We start from the raw sequence: 16,547 nt of genomic DNA, 5'->3' as shown, positions 1-16,547 counted from the left end.
AACTTCTCTGAATGTAAGGCAGTGTGGAATGGAAAGGTATCCCACCATGGCTTGAAACTGGTCCATGTTCAGATCAGTAGGGATAGCAGTGTGTCTCAAGATTTTATCAAGAATGGCTTTATGTGCGGGGGATATGCGTAAGAGCTCAAGGATTGAGATAAGTGCGGGTGTCTTCCCTAACTGTTCTACAAGGTCATACTCAGGTTTGGTTGATGCGGAAGTGGTGTTTTTAGCTGGAGCACCTTGAAAAGTGAATTTACCTTGACGAGTTGTAACATTACATTCAGAGGTAGGTTCAGAAGAAGATCCAATGCCTTTTAGGACAATCTTGGGTCTTTGGTGTAATGTCCTCTTACTGGTTTTTACATAAGATTTGATATTCCTTTTTATTTTTAATGCAATACAACAAAATTTCCACCAAATAAAGATTTCTTTGAAAACCGCCAAATCAGGTATACCCGAAACAATGCCAAAAGTAACACAACTTTAGATAATCTTCATAAATATGAGAATAAACATTTCTAGAAAAATTTTGATAACATAATGGCCTATAAAATGACACTTCCAGATCTGCAAAAGAGTTTTACAAAATATCTCCAAAAATGGAGTTCAATACAAAGCTCAACGGGCTCCAAAACAACACAAAAATAGCCTGGAAACACCAAAATCACTATCAAACTCACACAAAAAAAGAATCATGACCCAACACACTTATTACACTCTATTTTAACAACAAAATGGCTGAAATATAGCAGCAAACCAAACTGATACATAAAACTTAACTGAAAACACAAACCCTTGCTGAAACACACTTGCAAACACACCCAAAACACACACAAATCTGCACTGTTTGGCACAAAGGCAAACTCTGCATGAGCTTGCACATGGAAGATCCTCAAATTCCCATCCTTAGCCTTCTTAGAAACCTAAAAACTCCTGTATTTGGGTCTCCTTCTCCACAAGTTTAGCAGCCTCTGAAGAACAACACAACAATGAGCAAAAATCAAGTCCAAGAATGAGCCCAAAATGTTTCCAAAACCTCTAAAAAGAGTGCATAACCCTAACTCATGACCAAGAGGGTAGAATAATTATATTTTCAATGATATTTAATTCCTCTCATCCCATTGGTTGCCAAAAATTAGACACTTTTCCCAAAAATTTATTTAAAACACCTCACCGCCATAGGAAAAGTTATTAATTTGAATTGTTTTGAAAAGGGGACATGACAAGTCCTCCCTCCCAAATATTGCTTGTCCTCAAGAAATGAAGGTTGGTATGTTCAAGAATCTCTACTCCTTCCCAAGTTGCATCCTCTAATGGTAATCCCTTCCATTTGACTAGATGCTCTGTGATGTTTCTATTTCTCAATCTTCTTTCCCTTGTATCCAACACCTCCTCTGGTATTAAAACTAATTTCCCATCATCATCAAGGGGTGGAAACTCTATAGATACCATGAATTACTGTCCAATAACCTTCTTTAAGCAAGAAACATGAAAAACATTATGTATTTTGCTATTAGGTGGAAGCTCCAATTCATAAGCTACCTCTCCTATCTTTCCGATGATCTTATAGGGCCCATAAAACCTTGGCTTGAGCTTCTCTACCCCACTCCTCTTCAAGGTACTTTGCTTATATGGCTGCAACCTAACAAATACCAATTCTCCTACCTAAAAAACTCTTTCTATTCTCTTTCTATCCACATACAATTTTTGCTGATTTTGTGCATGTTGTAGATTATCCTTGAGAAACCTGAGTATGTTTTGGCTTTGCTCAATAAAATCATGTGTTGCGGGTACTCTACTATCTGAAAGTAATAGATCAACAAAGGAAAGGGCATCATAACCATAGAGATCATGGAAAGGAGGCATACCAATAGACATATGATGAGAGGTATTGTAACAATACTCCCCTAGATGCAACCATTTTACCCAAGCATGCTGCTGATTTGAAACATAGTTCCTCAAGTATCCCTCTATCCATTTATTAACTATTTTTGTTTGTCCATCTGTTTGAGGATGATAGCTGGTACTAGGAGTGAGTTCTATCCCTATCAAATGAAAGAGTTCCTTCCAAAAAGAGCTGAGAAATCTACTATCTCTATCACTGACAATGTTCTTAGGCAAACCATGTAATCTGAAAATTTCTTTGAAGAACAATTCTGCCACTTGTGATGCCTTGAAATCAAATGCAATAGGAAAGAAATGTGCATACTTGGTTAGCCTATCTACTACCACGTATATGCAATCCTTACCTTGAGCCTTAGGCAAACCAGTAATGAAGTCCATGGAAATACTTTCCCATTTTTGTTAAGGAATGGGAAGTGGTTGCAATAACCCAGCTGGAAAAATCTTCTCACTCTTGTTTTGTTGGCATACCATGCATTCCTTAATGTGTTTGAGAACATCCTCCTTCATACCCTTCCACACAAAACACTCTTGGATCTGCCTATATGTTTTGAAATATCCTTGATGACTAGCTAATGGTGTTTCATGAAAGGCCCTCAATATCTTTTCCTTAATCTTTGATCCTGGCACCAAAAATATCCTATTCTTGTAATAGATCAGCTCATCAATAACTTTGTATCTATTATCATCCACTAACTCATGCAATATATTAGTGGCAAAGGAATCTTTAGCATACTCTGAAATTATGGAAACCTTCCAATCAACAGAAATAGATGTTAAAGAACATAGAGTGGGCTTCCTTGAAAGAGCATCAACAACTACATTTTTCTTTCCTTTTACATACTCAATCTCAAAATCATAGGCTTGCAATTTACTCACCCATTTTTGTTGACGGACATTCAAATCCCTTTGGTTTAAAAAGAACTTGAGGCTATTATGATCTGTCTTCATGACAAATCTCCCACATACCAAATATTGTCTGAATTTGTCAAGTGCATGCATGATAGCTAGCATTTCCTTGTCATAGATGGAATACCCTCTTTCTAGTTGATTCAATTTTCTGCTCTCAAATGCTATTGGATGTCCCTTTTGAGTTAGGACAGCTCCTATACCTTCTCTAGAAGCATCACATTCAACAACAAAAGGTAAGGAGAAATCTGGAATTGCAAGTACGGGGCATGAGCTCATCACCTCCTTAAGTTTATCAAATGTTTTCTGTGCCATTTCTGTCCATACAAAGGCTCCTTTCTTAGTCAAATTAGTCAAAGGTGCAGCAAGTTGAGAAAATCCTTTGACAAACCTTCTATAGTAGCTACACAACCCAAAGAACCCCCTCAACTGTGTAAGACTGGTGGGTGGTGGCCAATCCAAAATTGCTTGAATCTTTTGTTGATCAACCTGTACTCCCTTGCAACTTATAACATGTCCTAAGTATAGAATCTCAGTCAAACCAGACTCACATTTGGATAATTTAGCATAGAAGGATTGCTGCTCCAAGATGCCCAAAATAGTATCTATATGCTCTAAATGCTCTTTCTATGTTTTACTATAAATCAAAATATCATCAAAGAACACCAAAACAAATTTTTGAAGATGCTTGTTGAATACCTTATTCATACAAGATTGGAATGTTGCTGGTGCATTAGTAAGACCAAAGGGCATAACAAGAAATTCAACGTGCCCATAGTGACATCTAAAAGTAGTCTTTTCCACATCTTCCTTCCTCATGCGACTCTGATGGTAACCTGATCTCAAGTCAATTTTTGAAAAGTATAACGCACCATGTAACTCATCAATGAGCTCATCTATATGAGGTATGGGATACCTATTTTTTATGGTCTTCTTGTTTAGGGCCCTATAATCTATGCACATTCTCATTGTACCATCCTTTTTCTTCACAAGTACCACAGAAGATGCAAATGGGCTAGAGCTTGGCCTTATGAATCCCATGTCCAAGAGTTCCTTAATAGTCTTTTCTATTTCCTCTTTATAACCCCTTGGATGGTGGTATGGAGTAGTTATAACAGGTTTTGCACCTTGTTATAATTCTATAACATGCTCAAATCCCCTATCTAGTGGTAATTGTGGGGGAAAATCATTGAAAACTAGACTATGCTTATCAAGAATTTTCTGAATTTCAAAATGGAAATTACCTTGTCCCTTGGAAGAGCTCGTGGGATGGATTATGATTCCTGCTGCCCATGCTACTTGTCCTCTTTGAAAGGTCCTCTCCATCCTCTTTGCAGTGACCACCCTGGGTGCTCCATTTGATAAGCCCCTTAATAGGACTTCTTTCCCATTGGACTGGAACTTGAACTCCATTGTTTGATGGTTCATGTAATAGCCCCCAATAGAGTATAACCATTGAACACCCAATACAATATCTATTTCTCCAATTCCAAAAACATAGAAGTCATCACAAAGCTCATAGTCTTCCAAAGTCATCTTGAGTTGCTTTACCACACGTGTGCAAGGCATAGTGAATCCATCAGCTACAATAACATTGAACCCTTCAAAATCTTCTTCTTTAAGTCCTCTTTTTATGACAAACCCCTCATCTATAGAATTGTGAGTTGCCCCACTATCTAGAAGGACTGTCATCCTCTGCCTTGCTAATACCCCTCGGATGCGGAAAGGATGATATCTTGGGACTCCTGATAATGCTGCTAAAGTGCCACCCTTGCTGATTTCTTTTTCTTTCTCTTCTTCTTCTTCTTCTTCCTTAGTGTCATGAAATTCCTCATGCTCATCTAAATCAGATTCTGAAGCAACCTCAATATAGTGCACTTGACCTTTTCCCAAACACCTATGTCCTAGAACCCATGGCTCCCTACAGGTGAAACAAATCTTTTTCCTTCGAAGTTCACTCTTAATCTCTTCATCTACCTTCTTGTTTGTTGTATTTGTCACATTCTTTGCTGGTGGTTGTAAAAAAGACTTTTTCTGAAAATTTCCCTTATGTTGCCAAAGATTTGGAGGCTTTTGATTTGTCACTGGTTTCTTAGGCATGGAAGTTTCAAGCTGCAAACTTCTTTTGATAGCTTCCTGTAAAGTTGAGGGTGAGAAAGCCTTAACCAAGCCCTTAATTGGATCCTCAAGACCATCAAGGAAAAGATAAATGATTCTCTTTTCAGATATATCAGGTACCATAATAGCCACCTTTTGAAATTCTTCTACATACTCATTAACTGATTTGGTTTGTCTCAACTTTGACAATTCTTGAAAATACTCTTCCTCATCCTTGAGATCAAATCTATCTATCACTCTTTGACTAAACTCATCAAAAGTAGTTACCTGACCATGGCCTTGAGTAGTCATTCCATGATACCACCAATCATAAGCTGCATCTTCCAAGTGTAGTGTTGCAAAATGAACAAAATCATGCTCCTTCATAGGATTAAGAGTGAAGAAGGTTTGTAACTTTTGTAACCATGCTCTAGCAGAAATTTTGCTTGTTCCATCAAAGGTAGGGGTTGCGAATTTGCTTATTTTATTTTTGAGTTCTCTTCCACGTATGTCCTGCTCTCTCCTATACTCTTTCTTGGGCAGCAAAGTGTTCATCATGTCCACATATTCTCTAAAAGGAACTGAACCCTTAAAGTCATCATCCAAGCCATTATAAGTGGCCCTCAATGCAACTAGATTTCCGGTAACCTCTTCCATAGGATTAATAGTTGCATTTGATACAGGTAAGAATATACTTTTTTCTGATTTAGAGGATGTAGGTTTCAAACCTTTTGGCCCCTCTGAAGTGCTTCCTCTCTCATTAGTAGACCCTACTTCTTGAAGTTTTTCTATTAATAACCGTAGGGCTTCTCTAGTCTCAGCCAAACTATCTGCAGTTTTCTTTTGGTTATTCTGGAGTTCTAAGAAAAATTGTTTATGCATCTCATCTGGGTCAGCCATTATTATCTTTTCTTTAGATTTTATATTTTTATCCTCAACCAAATATTTGTACAAAATCTCCTTGTTCTTCTGTCCCTGCAAATACCTTTTTTTCTCGTTCACTTGGTTGCATGCAAAATGGTATAAACCCTCAGGCTGACAAGATATTGGCTCTGATACCATTGTAATGCCTCTTACTGGTTTTTACATGAGATTTGATATTCCTTTTTATTTTTAATGCAATACAACAAAATTTCCACCAAATAAAGATTTCTTTGAAAACTGCCAAATCGGGTATACCCGAAACAATGCCAAAAGTAACACAACTTTAGATATTCTTCATAAATCTGAGAATAAACATTTCTAGAAAAATTTAGACAAAATAACAGCATATAAAATGACACTTCTAGATCTGCAAAAGAGTTTTACAAAATAGCTCCAAAAATGGAGTTCAATACAAAGCTCAACGAGCTCCAAAACAACAAAAAAATAGCCCGGAAACACCAAAATCACTATCAAACTCACACAGCAAAAGAATCACGACCCAACACACTTATTCCACTCTATTTTAACAACAAAATGGCTGCAATACAGAAGCAAAACAAACTGATACATAAAACTTAACTGAAAACACAAACCCTTGCTGAAACACACTTGCAAACACACCCAAAACACACACAAATCTGCACTGTTTGGCACAAAGGCAAACTCTGCATGAGCTTGCACATGGAAGAGCCTCAAACTCCCATCCTTAGCCTTCCTGGAAACCTACAAACTCCCATCTTTGGGTCTCCTTCTCCACAGGTTTAGCAGCCTCTGAAGAACAACAAAGCAATGAGCAAAAATCAAGTCCAAGAATGAGCCCAAAATGTTTCCAAAACCTCTAAAAAGAGTGCATAACCCTAACTCATGACCAAGAGGGTAGAATAATTATATTTTCAATGATATTTAATTCCTCTCATCCCATTGGTTGCCAAAAATTAGACGCTTTTCCCAAAAATTTATTTAAAACACCTCACTGCCATAGGAAAAGTTATTAATTTGAATTGTTTTGAAAAGGGGACATGACATTTGGGTAGAAGTCTCATGTGTTTTGTCCTTGATGATAATGGTAGAGACATAATTTTCCATCAAAATATGATTGACAGTTGAATCATAGTTATAAGATGCTCTGGTATAGTTGGTCTGATCATCTGTGGCTTTAGCTTTTCCCTTGTCATGTTTTGGGAATGGTTCCTTAAACATCTCATGTTCTTGGTTGGATGAGTGTCCTTCAATCTCAATGCCACCTCTATCAATGAGATCTTGTATGATGTTCTTCAGTCGATAACAATTTCCTATTTTATGGCCCTTGCTCTTATGAAATTCACAATACTCATCGTCATTCCACCAATTTGGTTTGACCTTTGGCTCATATGGAGGTAAATCTAGAATTGTGATTATTTTGTTTGCCACTAGCTTTTTGAAAACAGACTGAAGCGGTTCTCCCAATGGAGTGTACTTCCTTCGGGACTTGGAAGTTGTTTGAGTATTCACTTGATTGTTTGTAGAGCTTGATCCAGAAAAATGATTTTGGGTCGCACTGTATTGGCATCAACAACACCATCATTGACTGTGTTCTTGTTTTTATTCCAAACTCTTGGCTTGTCTTTTCCTTTAAAGTCCTCTTTGTTTTCTTTGAATATTTTGATGACTCCTTGCTCAATTAGGACCTTTTCTATCGCTAATCCTTTCTCAATGACGTCCTTGAAGGTGGACAAACAAGCTTTTCTTAGGTCATAACCAATGTCTTTGTTAACATTCTGGGTGAACATCTCTACCATTTGTTTTTGTGGAATTTCACAAGAGCATCTGCTAGCTAGATTCCTCCATCTTTGTAAAAATGATGAAAAAGACTCTCCATCTTTTTGCTTAGTGTTGCACAAAGTAGTGACTGATATGTCTGTCTCTTTGTTGTAGGAGAAATGTTGGATAAATGGCTCAGCTAAGTCACCCCATGACTTAATTCCAGGTGGGAGTTGGGAGAACCATTCCATAGCTTGATCACCTAGGCTTTGTGGGAATAATCTCATCAAATATGTCTCTTTTGTTGCTACCTCAATGAAAGCTATTAAAAACTGTCTTATATGTGCCTTAGGATCTCCTTTGCCTCTATACTTATCAAACTTAGGTGTCACAAAGTGTGTAGGAAAAGGAGACATTGGAATGCTCTTGTTAAATGGATAAGGACATATGTCTCTCATTGTGTATGTTGGCTTCGGTGTATTTATGTCCTCCATTTTCTTTTGTAAGTCCCTGATTTGTTTCTCCGAATTGTTCTTCGGTGGAGACTGACTTCTTGGACCATACCCCATGCCTGAACCACTGGGTGGAGGAGGAGCATGTTGCACATATGGATTATATTGATCATAAACATGTTCATATGGAGGAGGTCTATAATGATGCTCCGTATATGGACCACTTGGTATAGAGTCATGGTGAGGAATGGAATATCTGCTTTGTCCATGTATACCATATTCTACAGGCATGTCATGTTCTAATGTGTTGCCCCCAAATTTGACGCGGGGTTTCCTTGTGTCCCAATTTTGAGCATGCCTTTGGATATCCAATTGCTTTGGTGGTAGGTCTTTAGCATTAGCATGTGATTGAGCATATTTTTCTGCATAAGACTTCCATAATGGTCTGCGAAGATGAGTATCATATGCTTGACCATGTGTGTATGGGACCTCTGGTTTTTGAAACAAAGATGATGGTGATTTAGGCACAAGATGTGGTCCTCTATTGCCTCCACTATTAGGCCTCCTTTGATCCATGTTGGAGTGAGTTTGTTGCAAAGGTCTATGTTCCATTATTTGAGACATGTCAAAATCATGAGGGATCTTGGCTCCACTTTGTGCCATCACTTGTAAAAAGTATTGTCTATCTCTCCTCATTATTTCCTCAACCAATTGATTGAAATGGGGATTCATAATCATGTCTTCCACTTCTTCCGAATGTACTAAAATATTGTCCACATTGTCATTGTGTGTATCATTGTTGTTTGTAGTGTCAATGTTTTCAACATTTGGAATGTTTCTATAGGCATCCATGTCAGGTAATGTAGTATGATCAGAATTGAAAAAGATATCATTGTCATACTCATAGGAACTCATGTTTGCGGACTATTGAGCCTCTTTAGCTTCTCTCCTAGATTTTTGGGAACAAGTTTCAACCATGAACTAGGTATTGATCAAGATGTGTGAGACTAGATAAAAATGGAAAGAGTATGGAAGACCAAGAGTTGGATGGAATGTAAATGAATTTGAGGTGTTCTTGCAATGTCCAAAGTATAAGACCAAGTATGTATGTAGTAGAGTAGGTGTGGCTTCCAAAGAGATGATAGTTTCTCTTGATGAGGTAAGTTGACCTTGACTCTAAGTAAGATCAAATGAGACCCAAAGGTGATAGACCTTGATGAGGGACCACTTAGAAAAATGTTGTTGTATGTAGTGTGTTGACAAGGTATGATGAGGACAAGCAAGTGACCTTTTGACTCAAGTTTAGACAAATGTGTATGTAATGTAAGGTGTAAAGCAATGATGGACTTTGTGAAACCCAAAGATAGGTTGAATGCTAGATGAAAACCCGAAGAGATAGCTTAGGAAGCTCAAGAATGATGAAACTGATTGCTCTTGTTTGTTGGATTGCAAATTTTTCCAATTTGTGAAGTTGTTGTGTTGTGACCCAATCTAAAGTTTTGACTGTATTTCCGTGACAAGAGGACACAATGTTGATGAAGACTCAATCTTTGCAAGTGTTTAGACTCAAAATGACTCAAAGAAAAGTGTGTTGTTTGATGTAAAATTTGTTTTGCATACACTTGAAGACACAGAAGACACAATGTTTTAAAGTTTGGTCTTGAGTGTTTGATTGTTTAAAATAAGTCAAACACAATTCTTAAGGTTGGCCAGGACAATAGTTGTTGATCCCACATGGAGTTTCCCCTGAGGCTACGCTATTCAGAGCGGATACTTAGATGCTTGACCCCACTGGCTCCACCCTCAGCACTCACTTCTTGGGGCAGCCAAGCATCAGCCCCCACGAAAACTCCCCGTGGCGAACTTTGTATCTCTACTAAGAACTGTATGTGTGTGGGCCGCTATCAAAGGTCCGACCTCCTGCCCCAACAACTAGAAGGATTTTGGCTTTTAAAACAAAAAGGTGCTAGTAAGGGCATCCGCTCGTGTGGCCATACATGTGGCAATTTTAGCTCTATAAATACAGAAGGCTCCCAACCGGTAGGGGTTACGCCCTACAAATGATCAAATAAATTTGATCAAACGGGTTTATGGGGAGACATAGTGTCGGTATGAACTAATCAGCACATGTTATTCATAGTTTTCACCATGAATACAGTTATTTAGTGGTTTGGAAGAAGATGGATTTTCTTTTGCTACCACTTGGGTCGTTCTCTCCTCACTAGTAGTCCTAATGACCACACGGGGAGACAGACCCTCTAAAGATGAAACAAAAAGAGCCTATTGCTCAAGACACAAAAGACAATGGTTCAATTTTAGTGCACCAATTGAAGTGTTTGCTAGTCTATGAGAACAAGGCACACAATGAAGATAAAAAACCCTTGCCAAGGTCCTGCAACAAAAATTTGTTAGTAGTTTGGATTGTTTCAAATGATCACCCCTTCCTGCAAGCACACAAGTTGGGAAAATTTTAGATCCAAAAGACTTTGTGAAATAGGGGCCTTCAAAAATGCATTTTGTTGACCAATTCAAATATTTGATTCATCATAAAAAAATACCACTTGTAAAATTTTAAGAGATTTCCAGAAATGTAAGAAAATCCAAAACATTTGCTAATTTGCTCCAAAAATTAATTTTTTATGAAAAATCATAAAAAATTCATATAAAATGCAAAATTGATCCAAAAAATCTGAAATTTTTACTGGATAGTCCTGGCGGTCTTCCAAACTTGCATAAAAAAATTTCTGCAGCAAATCCAAGGAGTTTGTGAGATATGATTAAAATAATGCAAAATCCTAATTTTCAAAGATCCAATTTTTGAGGAATGATTTTGTATCAAATTTAAAATAAAAAAGAACAGATCCTATGTATAATTCTAATAGATTTCCAAAAATTTAAGAAAATCAGAAAAATTCGCTAATTTGCTCTCGAAATTAATTTTTTATGAAAACTCATAAAAAATTCATATAAAATGAAAATTTGATCCAAAAAATATGAAATTTTTACTAAATCCTTGAAATATTTTTTCTGACCTGTACAAAAAAATTTATGCCAAAATTCAAAGCCGTTTGTAAGATCTAATCAAAATAAGGAAAAACCCTAATTTTTAAAGATCCAATTTTTAGGGAAATATTTTGCATCAAAATTAAAATAAAAAAGAACAAATCCTATGTATAATTATGAGAGATTTCCCAAAATGTAAGAAAATCCAAAAAATTCTCTCATTTGCTCTCAAAATTAATTTTTTTATGAAAAATCATAAAAAATTCATAGAAAATGAAAATGTGCTCCAAAAATTCTAAATTTTGGATTGAGATCTCTTGATACTTTCTTCAACTTTCAAAAAAAGTTTGGTACAAAATTTCCAAGCCGTTTGTGAGATATGATCAAATCTCTCCAAGATCTTGATTTTGTGTCCAAAACCCTAGCTGCACAAGGTTATTTTCCAAATTGTTTTACAAAACAACAATATAGGGTTAGAAAAATCTACAAAAAACATAGATATAACAAAAATCCATGTCCCATGGGGTGTGCCAAAATGTATATGGTGAAAATGGAAACAACAATGTTGAAAGACTAAATGAATTCAACCACAAAACCCTAGCCTAACAACAACAAAGATCCACCATAACATATGAAGATTACCTAAAACAATGCAAATCAAATGAAATCACAAAGATTATACCATCACATGTCCAATAGGGTTTGAATCTCCATTCTTCCTATCTCCATTGATCTTGCTTGATATATTTGCTCTCAGATTTTATGTGCACAAGAGCTTAACAAAGAACGGAAATGTGGTTGCAAGTAGGCTTGATTGCATATGCAAGTTCGAAAGCGTAGTCGGGGCTGAATGCATAGTGAGTTAGTTAGGGTTTGATAATGAAGGAAGCATCTCTTTATATAGAAGACACTATAAGAAATGGAAGGATAAGATTGAGAGGTGTAAAAGATAAATGGTCGGCTATGATTAGAGGGTAGGTAAAGAAAATAATAAAATAATGAAAGGGTAGGTAGTGTATGAATTAAGAGATGAATGCCATGTGTCATGGGTAGAAAAGGTTAATGAATTAATTAAATAAATAAATATTTATTTAATTAATAGAGGAAGTGGGATCAATTAAATAAATAAGATATTTATTTAATTCAGGAAAAGGATAATTTAAATAAATAAATGTATTTATTTAAATGAGAAATAAGGCTAGAAGAAGATAAATGAATTAATTAATTAAATAAATAAAGATTTATTTAATTAATAGAAGAATTAGGCTTAGATAATTAAATAAATAAAAATATTTATTTAATTAGACATGATAATTTTAGGTGTCTACAGTAGCAAGTGTTATATCAAGAGAAGTGAATACCATAGCAAGTTTGATGCAAAATGTGATGAGGGAATATTCCTAGGGTTTCCACCAAGAGCAAAGTTCTCAAGTGTTTTAACAATAGGACTCAGAGAATTGTTGAAAGTATCAATGTTAGAGTCGATGAAACCTCTGAGAAACTTGAGGAAACCGGTAGTGAGCGAGCGGTAGATGAACCAATTGTAACCTTCTGGGAACCAGTTGCAAAACAACCAAGTACAAGTAACAGTGCTCCTACACAGTAGATGCTGATGAAGATGAAGATGAGGATGAAGAGGAAAAGCAAGAGGAATCAACCAAGATCATTCCTAGGTATGTAAAGCTACATCATGATCCAAAGTAGATCATAGGGGATAAGGATGCAGGAATACTTATAAGAAGAAAGGTCAGCGAAAATTCTTGCATGATTTCTGAATTTGAGCCCAAAACATTTAAAGAGGCACACAAAGATGAAGACTAGATTAAGGCTATGGAAGAGGAACTTGACCAGATAGAAAAGCATGGTACATGATCTTTGGTACCCATACCTAAGAATAAAAATGTTATTGGCACCAAATGGGTTTTTAGAAACAAGTTGAATGAAGATGGGATAGTGGTAAGAAACAAAGCAAGACTGGTATGTAAGGGATATGCTCGAGAAGAAGGAGAAGACTATGGAGAGACCTTTGCTCCAGTAGCTAGATTGGAAGGAGTTCGAATGTTACTTGCATATGCAGCCTTCAAAGGATTCAAAGTGTATCAGATGGATGTGAAATCCACATTCCTAAATGGAATACTTGAAGAGGAAGTGTATATAGAGCAACCAGATGGGTTTGCCCTATCAGAAGACAGTGACATGGTGTGTAGGCTACATAAAGCCTTGTATGGATTGAAGAAAGCACCTAGAGCATGGTATGAATGTTTACACTCACACCTTGTGAAGATTGGATTTGAAAGAACAAGTGAAGATAGCAATATCTATCTCAAGTAAGAAAGAGATCAGATTCTGATCTGTGAAGTGTTTGTTGATGGCATAATTTTTGGTGGAGATGACAAGAGGAGTCATGCATTTGCAGATGAGATGAGGAAGGAATTTGAGATGTCACTAATTGGAGAGATTAAGTTCTTCATTGGACCACAGATTCAACAAATGAAAGATGGTATCTTTATCACTTAGTCCAAGTATGTCAAAGAGGTTTTGAAGACCTTTGGCATGGAAGACAACAAACCAGTTGGTACACCGATGATGACCGGTTGTAAACTGTCAAAAGAAGATGACTCAACGTTGGTGAATGAGAAGGATTACCGGTCAATGATTGGTAAGTTGCACTATGTAGTACACAACAGACCGAACATTGCACATGCAGTGGACATTTCTGCACGTTTTCAGAAAAGTCCAAAAAATCCCACTTGGTAGCAGTCAAGCGGATTCTTAGATATTTGAAGGGAACTATAGATTATGGATTGTGGTATCCATACAGTAATGATTTCAATATCAAAGTGTTTACTGATGCCGAATGGGCTGGTAATGTGGATGACCAGAAGAGCACAACCAATGGTGCATTCTTTCTTGGTGGTAGACTAGTCTCATAGATGACTAAGAAGCAGAGTTGTATCTCTCAGTCTACAACAAAAGCAGAATATGTAGCAGCATTTATGAACTGTACTCAGACAATTTGGATGAAGCATGTACTAAGTGATTTCAAAATCCTTGTATCTGAACCAATGAGTATATTTTGTGATAACACCAGTGCAATTAATATTTCCAAGAATCCGGTGTTGCATGCTAGAGCCAAGCACTTTGAGCTCAAGTATCATTTCTTGAGGGAGAAAGTTCAAAACAAAGAGGTTGTATTGGAACATGTTTCCAGTAAGGAGCAGTTAGCAGATATATTCACCAAGCCTCTACCGAAGGCTACATTTATCTATTTAAGAGGTGAATTAGGGGTGCTGCCCCTTCAACAGGTGAACTAAAGGTATGTGCTCCACATCAGTCAGGTATTGCATTGACAAATCTTTTCAGGATTGATGTGTTGAAGGATGCTACTCATTAGGGGGAGCAACATAGTGGAACATGGATGTTTGTGCCTCCACTTTGGCATTGTTGTCAAAGGGGGAGAAGATGTGAAACAAAGAAGATATCTGCAGTATTGGCTACACATAATATGGAAGAGATTGGGAGAAGATGTGAAGCGGAGAGATATCTTTGTATATTGCCATCAATGCCAAAGGGGGAGATTGTTGGCATATGTGCAGAGTTGGATGACATGATGATATTATATGTTGTCATTGATGTCAATATGCTGAAGTATGAATCGGTATATTGAAGTAAGTAAATTGGAAAGTGAACCGGTATGATGGTATGAAGTGAACCGATATTGATGATATGAAACGGTGTATGCAAAAAGGTGAACCGGTATGTTGGAATGTGAACCCGTATATGCAAAGTTTGTATCAGGGTTTGATTTGATATGACTACCGGTTGGTAGTCTTAGCTTCAGGGTTTCTAGTTGATGCATTCCAAGTCTGTGTGATTCGACCGATGACATCCTGTGATGAGTTAGCATTGAAATGAAGATCAGATCGTGTTGCCACATCAGCCTTGTGCGCGTGAAGAATCTTCTTGAGGATCTTGCATGAAGAAGATTGATTCTTTCTACCTTGGGAATGTGTAAAATCCTAGTAAACAGTGGAGAGCGCGTGATGGGTTATCAGCTTCCAGAAGCGGCAAAGAATGAACAATGCAGAATGTCTTGAGATTTGTTCAAGATCATTTTACCCTATGTAATGTAATTAAATGGTCAGGATTGAACTGACTATATTGTTAACCTAGATGCTTAGGGTTTTAGGTTTTGGCTACTGACCTAATTGTTGTCTATAAGGTCGATGATGGTTTTCATTTTAAGTTGTTGGCAAATGTTATGTGTGCGTCCAAGTGAAGAGATACTTGATTCTTGCCAGACTAGTGCAGTGAGTAGAGATCTGCAGAGTGTGATTGCAGATGTAAAGGAACTAAAGTGGATCTGCCTTGGCATTAAGTGTTGTTATCAAATCAGTGAATTACCTGTTGACTTCTAACCATTTCATAAGTTGGAAAATCCCTTTACCGGGTAGCTTTAACAGGATTTTTGTAAATCCTTTAACAGGGTGACTCAAAATCATTGAGTTCGTCAAATCCTCTTGCGAGGTAACCTTTAACAGGGTTTTAACCTTTAACCGAGTATTTAGCCATCCCTTAATCGGGTGATCCCTAGCAGAACCTGTTGTAAAGTCCTTAACTAGACTAGGCTCCTAACAGAGCGAACTTCAGAAGAGTTCAAGAACAACTTGCGGGATTCATCCCCACCATGGTTTTTCCCAGTTGGGTTTCAACATGAAAAATAAGTGTGTCATGTGTGATGCTTTTTCATGTGATGATTAGTGTTTTCTGTTAAGCGGTAAAGCATGTTGATCCAGTGGTCATTATATTTCTGATGTATTACTTGTTTAAGCATATGGGTGAAGTGGAAATGAGATATTAGGTTTTAAGCATATGGGTGAAGTGGAAATGAGATATTAGGTTTTAAGCATATGGGTGAAGTGGAAATGAGATATTAGGTTTTGTGAAGATCTAAGTGTTACCGGTTTATGACTTTCACAGTCACTGTATCTTACCGGTATTGCCTTGATTTAGATCGGTGATGTTGTTTACCGGTTAGTGCAGTCTTTGTTGTTTAAGTTGTTTAAGAAGTTTTCGTCTATACTGATTCACCCCCCCTCTCAGTATCTGTTGGTTATTTACTGTTCATCATTATTCATCAAGATGGTCAAAAACACTGAGTCAAAGCCAAAGGAATAGGAGCTAACATAGGAGGATAGTAAGATAAATAGAGATATGAGCTCGATAGAGACACAACAAGAAGAATAGAGAAGGAAAGAGATGCAGGAATAGTAAAGTTAGAAAATAGTGTATTAGAAGAGCGACAATGTGAAAAGTATAGAGAAATAAGAAGGTTATTGAACAATCTAGAAGGAGAGACATAGACAACAAAGGATTAGAGAATGGAATGTAGAAGAGAAAAGGAATTGGAGATTTAGGAGTATGACGACTAGACGTAGAGGATTGGTTATGATCATCTCAGATTTAGCGTCGAATTTCAGAGCATTTAGAATAGAGAAAGAACTAAAGAACAAAGAA

The 16,547-nt window shown here is 36.9% G+C and overlaps 1 protein-coding gene across 1 annotated transcript; it reads right to left on the bottom strand.

Annotated features, from left to right (window-relative positions):
• Window positions 1-2,307: 2,307 nt before the first annotated feature.
• Window positions 2,308-5,973, bottom strand: LOC131874031 (uncharacterized). The gene is made up of 5 exons (XM_059217240.1): window positions 4,059-5,973; window positions 3,789-3,941; window positions 3,514-3,650; window positions 2,875-3,393; window positions 2,308-2,658 (listed from the first exon to the last, which is right to left on the bottom strand). The coding sequence occupies exons 1-5, from the start codon at window positions 5,971-5,973 to the stop codon at window positions 2,308-2,310; spliced, it is 3,075 nt and encodes a 1,024-aa protein (XP_059073223.1).
• Window positions 5,974-16,547: the final 10,574 nt, after the last annotated feature.

Source organism: Cryptomeria japonica, chromosome 3 (genome assembly GCF_030272615.1).
Source record: "Cryptomeria japonica chromosome 3, Sugi_1.0, whole genome shotgun sequence".
In the NCBI taxonomy this organism is placed as follows: Eukaryota; Viridiplantae; Streptophyta; class Pinopsida; order Cupressales; family Cupressaceae; genus Cryptomeria; species Cryptomeria japonica.
This window is presented reverse-complemented; position numbering and strand designations above follow the sequence as displayed.

Bases quoted from the DNA above. Each gene is read 5' to 3' on its own strand.
- LOC131874031 (XM_059217240.1), bottom strand. From the start codon at position 5,973: ATGGTATCAGAGCCAATATCTTGTCAGCCTGAGGGTTTATACCATTTT. The intron at 3,651-3,788 runs GTACAATGAGAA...ACTTGAGATCAG, and splicing joins ACTTGTGAAGAAAAAGGATG to GTTACCATCAGAGTCGCATG. The intron at 2,659-2,874 runs GTATGTGGGAGA...GTTGATTGGAAG, and splicing joins ACAAATTCAGACAATATTTG to GTTTCCATAATTTCAGAGTA.